Source organism: Chionomys nivalis, chromosome 14, assembly GCF_950005125.1.
Source record: "Chionomys nivalis chromosome 14, mChiNiv1.1, whole genome shotgun sequence".
NCBI classification, from domain to species: domain Eukaryota; kingdom Metazoa; phylum Chordata; class Mammalia; order Rodentia; family Cricetidae; genus Chionomys; species Chionomys nivalis.
This window is the reverse complement of record NC_080099.1, coordinates 71,509,419-71,517,525: the sequence shown is the minus strand read 5'-3', so window position 1 is coordinate 71,517,525 and position 8,107 is coordinate 71,509,419. Positions and strand designations below refer to the sequence as shown.

The following is an 8,107-nucleotide window of genomic DNA, read 5'->3' as shown; positions in this document are numbered from 1 at the left end:
ATCCACACTTCCTTCTGGCCACTCCATTCTTTAGAGCGGCTCGGTGAAGCGGGTGTTACTCTTACTTCCCAGAGCTACAGGATCCATGGATCACCCGGCTGTCAGAAAAACCCAAAACCTGTCACTAGCTTTGGCACTCAGACTTCCAGGAAGGCCTTGGGCAGGAAAGGGGGTGGGGTAACAGCCATGGCTTCCCGCGAGCACTACCTTCCGGCGCCGCCCATGAAGAGGTCCCACCCGCCTAGAAAGCCACTAGCCTTGTCTGCGCCCAGAGCGGAGCCGGCTCCCAAGCGAGACACCCAAGGCCGCTCCACCCCAAGTGTCGCCCCAGAGCCCGGCCCCCGCGTCACGCCACTGATCCAGGCGACACCGGAGCTCCTAACGGACCGCCCAGCCCATCGGTCCACTGGCCGCTCTAGCCGCACCCGGCCGTCTCGTTGCTCCTAGTCTGACGTCATCACACGGCGCCGCCACACGGTCGTGGGCACGCGCAACCAAGATGTCTCCGACGCCGGCGCTTTTCAGTTTGCCCGAGGCGCGGACGCGGTTTACGGTGAGCTGGGGGGCTGGAGTCTGTCGATCTGACCCGACGCTACCCTTTCTCCTTCTCTCCCTGAAAATTTGCCAGAGACCGGAGGATTTACGCCGCTCGGTCCGCTCCTGGCCCCTTCCGAGACTTAGAGTCAGGGAAAGGCGCACTAGCTACCTCTTCAGGTCCCGAAACCCGGTCGTCTGCGTGGGCGAGCGTGGAGCGCTCACCCACGGGCTAGCTCCGTCAGCTCCAGCTGCTTGGGGCCGCTGTCTCGGGCAGGAACCCTGCAGTCTGTGTTCCCGCCCCGCTTCCTATACTACCAGGTGGCTAATCTGGCAGCCAGTTCATGCCTCTTTAGCCTTGCTCATTTCATCCAGAGGTGGATATGGAGCTCCTAAGCGGGAAGATGCAAACTGATCACCTTAGGAAGGGTTGCCAGCTGGAAAGAGTTACCAGCTGCAGTTTCGTTCTTGCCTGTTTGGCAAGGGTAGTGAGCACTTAGGAAACACTTTGATAATGTTTATGTGTTAGAATAACACTAAAATAGGTAATTTTCTCTCCTAGAAACGAAGAGACCCCTAACCACCTCTTTAAAAAAAAATTGAATTGACGACTTTTCTCGTTTTAATGACTTTAAACCTATGGTCCTTTCTTGTGTTGCTCATCATAGCAATATATGTTCGAAGAACACTTTTACAAGCTATTAGGCTCATAATCTACACCATTTGTGCTAAAAGTTCATACACGTTTCAACTTAGATATTTAACTGTGTTTAGGTGGTTATAATGGTACCAGAAGGAAAATTATGTGAGAGGAAAAAAGATTCTTCAAAATCAATACTTGTCTTAAGTCGTTTTCTGCTTTGCCAGGTGTTTTGTTTACTTTTGAGAAATTATGGCTTGCTTATGTCATTAGAAAAGTTTTCTTCTGTTACAGTATCCCTGAAAGGAACATTTCCCCCTTTTCTCTCAGTACTGGAAATAGAGCATGCCAGGCAGAGAACTCTACCCCTGAACTATGGCACCATTTAATTGTAGATCACTTAGAACAGTGGTTCTCTGGCTGTGCTGTGTGTGTTGTTACCTGGAGAGCTTGTGAAGTGAAGATACTTATTAAGCCTAAAATGGAGACCAGAGAGTCTTCAATTTTCTAACAAGTTCCCATGAATGCCATTGCCACTGATATGTAAGGGTGGCAAAACAAAAAGAAAGCAATAGGAGGCAGAGGCAGGCGGATCTCTGTGAGTTCGAGACCAGCCTGGTCTAGAAGAGCTAGTTCCAGGACAGGCTCCAAAACCACAGAGAAACCCTGTCTCGAAAAACCAAAAAAAAAAAAAAAAGAAAGAAAGAAAGCAGTAATCCCCAAGTGACGTCACTTAACCTGGTGATGGAGCCAGGAATGGACACTTATTGTTCAGATAAATGCTTTTATGGAGTGATAAGATAGCTTTGCAATGACTGCAATAGTTTTGTCATCTCTATGTGTGTGTGTGTGTGTGTACATACATACACGTGTGTGTATACACATACATATATATGTATATACATACATAAATATAGCAAATGATCAGTTTAAGATAATCATTTGTTTATTCATTGCTTGGATTTTCCTGGCACTGTGCTGGATGAGCAAAAGGCCTGGAAGAGGTAGGCCATTGAGTTGAGTCAGAATGTGTAGACTTGGAATGAACTGGTAGAACAGCATGAATGTGTTAACATACTGAAATGAGGTTTATAGGAAATGTCTTTTAAACACCGGCACACTTAAGTGCTGGTGTTAGAGAGCAGGAGATAAGGCTGAAAACTATAGAATAATGTCACCAGGGGATCTGGAGGGAGCTACATAATTTCAAAACCAAAGCATACAGTTAAAGAACCATGTAAAGATTGGTTTGTTGTTTAGTAAGGATTATTTATTTTTATTTTTGTTTTTTACCTACCAAATATAAAAATGGTTTTAATGTTTTATTTTTTAAGATGTTTTCCCCAGTACCTCCTCCCTCCCCCACTCTCCCCACCTTCTCCCCACCCCCATCCACTCCTCAGAGAGGGCAAGACCCATCGGGAGTCAACAAAGTCGGTCACATCACGTTGAGGCAGGACACAACTGATCGAGGTATCCCACCATAGCGAATGGACTCCCAAAGGCCAGTTCATACACTAGGAATAAATCCTGATCCTATTGCCAGTGGCTCCACAAACTGCCCAAGCCACAGAACTGTCATCCACATTCAGAATGCATATTTTGGTCCTGTGTAGGTTCTCCAGCTGTCAGCCCAGAGTCAGTGAGCTCCCACTAGCTCAGGTCAGTTTCTGTGGGTTTCCCCATCGTGGTCTTGACCCCTTTGCTCATATTATCACTCCTCCTTCTCTTTGACTGGACTCTGGGAGCTGGACCCTTAGCTGTGGATCTCTATCTTTTTTCATGAGTCACTGGATGAAGGCTCTATGATAATAATTAGGGTAGTCATCAATCTGATTACAGGGGAAGACCAGTTCAGATACCCTCTCCACTATTGCTTAGCCTTAGCTGGGGTTAACTTTGTATATTCTGGGGAATTTCCCTAATGCCAGGTTTCTCACTAACCCCATAATGGCTCTCGCTTAAGATATCTCTTTCCTTGTTCTCCCTCTCTGTCCTTCCCCCAACTTCACCATCCCCTTCCCTTATGTTCTCCTCCCCTCCCCTTCTCCCTTACCTCCTACCCCCCACGCTCCCACTTTACTCAGGAGATCTTGTCTATTTTCCCTTGCCAGGGGCATCCATGTATGTCTCTCTTCAGGTCCTATTTGTTACCTAACTTTTCTAGTGTTGTGGACTATAGATAGGGTGTCTAATGTTCACTTATGAGTGAGTATATACCTTGTTTGTCTTTCTGGGTCTAGGTTACCTTACTCGGGATTTTTTTTCTAATTCTATCCATTTGCCTGCAAATTTCAAAATTAGACAGTGATTTTTATTTTATTTATTTTTTTATGTGACCAGGATATACTGGAACTCAGAGGACACAGGTTGACCTTAAATTCACCAGCATCTGCTTTCCCAGTGCTAGCTACAGGATACTGCACCATACTTAGCATTTTTTAAAGCAGGAAACTTGCATGGATGTAATAATACATAAGAAAGGGATCCCCCTCATGAACACTGATGCAAAAATAAAATACTCAATAAAATAGTTGCAAACTGAATCCAAGAACACATAAAAACATATCCACTGTGATCAAATAGAAGATATAAGCAAAGCAGATGATAACCAGACTACAATCCACAGCTCCAGGAAGCTAGAGCCTTCTTCCAGTAATTGATAGAACCAGATGCAAAGATCCGCAACCAAGCACCAGGCCCAACTCTGGGAATCCAGTCAGAGAGGGTGGAGGGAATACATGAACAAGTGAGATCAAGATCATGATGGAGAAATCTACAGAGACAGCTGAACCAAGCTTGTGGAAACTCATGGGCAGCTGTGGCGCCTCCGTGGGTCTGAACTAGGCCCTCTGTATGCAGGAGTCAGCTGTGAAACGAGGACTGAAGGGCTCTGGCAGTAGGACCAGAACCTGTTCCAGTTGTTAGAGCCCATTCCCTATGAGGAGATGTCATACTCAGACTTATTCCAGAGGGCGAGGGCTTGTACCTGCCTCAAATTAATGTGCCAAACTTTGTCGACTTCTCATAGGAGTCCTTACCTGTAGGGAGAAGTGGATGGGGGAGTGGACTCGGGGTGCAAAGGGGGGCAGGAGGGAGAACCTTGGTTGGAATGTAAAATGAATTTAAAAATAAATATATGTTTAAAGAAAAAGAGGGAAATCTGTGATGCAAATGTCTATCTAGCAGCTCTTGCCAGATTTTAGTGTTCAGTAACATTAAGTGGCATTAGAAACAAAGGTTAATAAAAATGACTGGCAGGAACTGTTTCCCAGTTAAAAACATTTTTTAAGTTAAAAAGACATAATTGATGAGTGGTAACTTTTCATAAACAGCAAGCAAAAACTTTCTACTTATTTGTCATTTTTATTTTTGTAGAAATCTACCAGAGAGGCCTTGAATAACAGAAATATCAAGCCATTGTTGAATGCCTTCAGTCAGTTACCTGGCAGGTAAACTTCACTGTCCATGAAAAAGGGCTTTTTGAATGTTTATATTAATAGTGAACTATCTGTTAAATGAAGATCTTTTTTGTTTTTTATAGTGAAAATGAAAAAAAATGTACCCTTGACCAGGCTTTCAGAGGTGTTCTGGAAGAAGAAATTGTAAGTGTTTCTTCCCCTTTATTTGTTGTTTAAATTTACTGGCCAGTTAATAAACCATGTTATTAGAAAATTACTTTATTATTAGAATGGATATTTAATCATGACATCTGTTTCCTGAGCATGAATATTTTGCCTTTTAGAAGATAGCCCGATAGGATAGGAGTTTGTCCTAATTAAGGCTCTTGATAGCTCAGGTACAGTTTAAGGTTTTGATGATAAGAAGAGTTTTGACATGCAGTCTTAAAGAGCGAGAAGTAAAGACTAACCCAGGAAGATGGCTCAGCAGGTTCAAGGCTCCTGCTACTGAACTTAATGACCGGACTGTGATCTCCAGAACCTAGGTGTCGGGAGGAGAGAAACCCTACAACTTGTCCTCGGCCTTCGTACGTGTACAGGGACACCCGCATGTACACAAAACACACTTTTAAATGTCGTTGTCAAAGTAAATTCTCACTTTGCTATGTAAATGGTGACACACTATAATGGCTTAAGCAGTCTAGTCCAAGTATGTTAAGCACAGAGCCAGAATTCCATGCCCTCATTTTCTTGTGGGATCTCCCTCAACCACAGAATACATTAAAAACTAAGACTTGTTTAGCCCTGGTAGAGAAATTTTATCTATTCATGAAGAATCTAAATATTACCTTTAGCAGGGATCCTGAATAGAAGAAAACCAGGGTTTTTTTGGTCAAGCAGAACTCTCCCATAGTGGTATATTCTCTTCTGATAACCATAATACAGTGTCCGCCTTTTTTCTCAGATAATTCTGGGTCAGACCAATTGATTGTTTTTTTAGATTTAATGACTTCTGTGTTGTGAGGTGCTGAGAAAGTCCCTTTTCTTTCAGAGCTTCACATTCATGTGTAAGAAGAATAACACATTCTGTTAATGTTGTGTAGCACAACACAGTGAACACTCAGTGCATTACCTCCCTGAAGAAGACCTCAGCTTATGGACTAAATCCAGGTCCTGCTCTTGTCCTGTGCTGTTGATTTTTTAGTCACGGCCTCAGTACTTCTTACCCAATAAATCTTGGTCATGCAAATGTTACCATTTTTCCAAGACCATCGGATGTTGTTTGAATCATTCTTTACTGCTTGATATGAGTCTATAGCCTGTATATTAGTCTGTTCATATTTTTTAATATTAGAAAATAATAAGATAATTTTATTCCTGTGTGACTGCTTAAATTCAGAGAACCTGTCTTTATTATAAGCAAATTAGTCTGAATTCTTGCTCCTAAATACAATTGTTTCTTTGTTGATAGATAAATCATTCGGCATGTGAGAACGTTTTAGCTATTATTTCTCTTGCCATTGGGGGAGTAACTGAAAGTAAGTATTATTCTGTCTGTTTTTTAAAGTTACCTTGGTTACCTGTTTCATTTAAAGCCTCTCACCATACCTCTACCCCTATCTGGTTCTGCTCATTCTTTATATGTGGTGCTATAGACCAAACATAGGGCCTCATGCATCTCTTGTGCCCTTCCTTATTCATTGTCTGGCTCCTACCTTTGCCAAGAATTTCTTCATACTCATTTCAGCTTTGTTCAGACTTCTCATCTCTGTTATGTCATGCACATTTGCAATTGCTTTGTTTTTCAAATGTTTAATCATACATAAATACTTACTAAGCATCTATTATATGCCTGGTACTAAGCTAATATTTGGAAATTCAGTCAGTGGTGACTAAATCACAGAGCCTACCTGTAAGGATCAAGTGGGTGATGAAGGAAAGAAATGTGTGACTGTCTTAATATGCTAAAGTATGTTGAACATAATAAAGTGAAAGTGACTCTCTAAATTAAAAATCTAAGGAAAGCAGGAGAAATTTTAAAAAGGAAGATGGGTTGGGATTTGTGACGCATACCTATAATTTCGTGCTTGTAAGGCTGAATTAGGACAGTCAGAAATTTGAAACAGGGCAAGACCCTGTCTCCAAAAAATTAAAACAAAATGAAAAAAGAGGAAGCTCCATCTTACAAGTAGGGACATGAAGAATTCAGTTTGCCAGAAATAGAGAAGGGCATGTTTAGCATAGCTAGAAAATTATGTGTGTGGAATCCAGCACCATCTTCTGGCCTTAGGAGTATACGGAGTAGCCGGGCGGCGAAGGTGCACGCCTTTAATCCCACCACTCGGGAGGCAGAGGCAGGTGGGTCTCTGTGAGTTCGAGGGCAGCATGGACTACAAGAGCTAGTTCCAGGACAGGTTCTAAAACTATAGCGAAACCCTGTTTCAAAAAAAAAAAATCCATTCCAGCAAAACACTCATAAAATATAAATGAAATAAATCTTGCTGGGCATGGTACCAACACTTGGGAGGCAGAGCCCAACAGATCTAGGAATTCCAAGCCAGCCAGAACTTCATAGTGAGACCCTGTCTTAAATAATCTTTAGAAAATGTTCAGGGGCTAGAGAGATGGCTTAGTAAATAAAAGTGCTGGCTGTTTCTGCAGAGGACCCAGATTCAGTTTCCCACACCTGTGTCAGGCGGTTCATAACTACTCGAGCTCTAGAGGAGTCCTCTTCTGTCCTCTGTAGGCACCTGCACATGTGGGGTGCACATACATACACTAAGGCATACACACATACATATAAAAGAAATCTTTTCTAAAAATATGTCAGTGCCAATATCGGATTGATTTAAGAGACTTTAAACACAGTAGGCACATAATGCTCAACATATGGCTGGCTGGCTGTAGCTTGTTAAATATTTTCAGAAAGACAAAATAAAAAAAAACCCAGTTCATCAGCATTACTTAACCCTGTTAACTCAAATTTCATTTGATTAATTTAAATAGTGTATGTGAAAATGACATTTTAATCTGTTGTGTCATTCATATTGTTTATTATTTTGATATTTTTCTCTATAGTCCTGGAGCACACACAGTGAAAATAGTTTCCCAGTGTCACAGTGAGCTGTTTTGTAAATCTAATTTCCCAATTTCTGATTTTACTTATTAAACTTTTGCATAAGCTGTTTATTCATTCACTCGTTCATTCGTTCAGAAACTGAGATGAGTTCCCCAACAGTTTTTCTCACCTGTTCATCTCAGCTTACAGTGTGTGCTTAGTTCACAAATTTGCTGTTGTTCACTTAAGGTTGTTGATGGTTTTACTACAGACTGAGAAAGATATGCCTAAAACTTTAATTGAGAAAAGTGAGGGCTTGTCAACTTAAGCTACAAATAAAGGTTTAAATACAGTTTTCTGCAAGGGAAAGTTTGTTTTTGAGAGAGATTATTATTGGCACTTTATGTTTCATGTTTTCAGGTTGCCCATAAATATCTTTAATTAGACTTGACATATACTTACTGAACTTCTATC

The 8,107-nt window shown here is 41.9% G+C and overlaps 1 protein-coding gene across 1 annotated transcript in view; it reads left to right on the top strand.

The window, feature by feature from the left end:
- The first annotated feature begins 412 nt into the window (after window positions 1–412).
- The window catches only part of Thoc1 (THO complex subunit 1), a 44,027-nt gene continuing 36,332 nt past the window's right edge, over window positions 413–8,107 (top strand). The window contains exons 1-4 of the mRNA XM_057788297.1: window positions 413–553; window positions 4,553–4,626; window positions 4,719–4,779; window positions 6,047–6,113. Coding sequence (XP_057644280.1) covers window positions 500–553; window positions 4,553–4,626; window positions 4,719–4,779; window positions 6,047–6,113 — 256 coding nt within the window. The 5' untranslated portion in view covers window positions 413–499. The remainder of the gene's footprint in view (window positions 554–4,552; window positions 4,627–4,718; window positions 4,780–6,046; window positions 6,114–8,107) is intronic.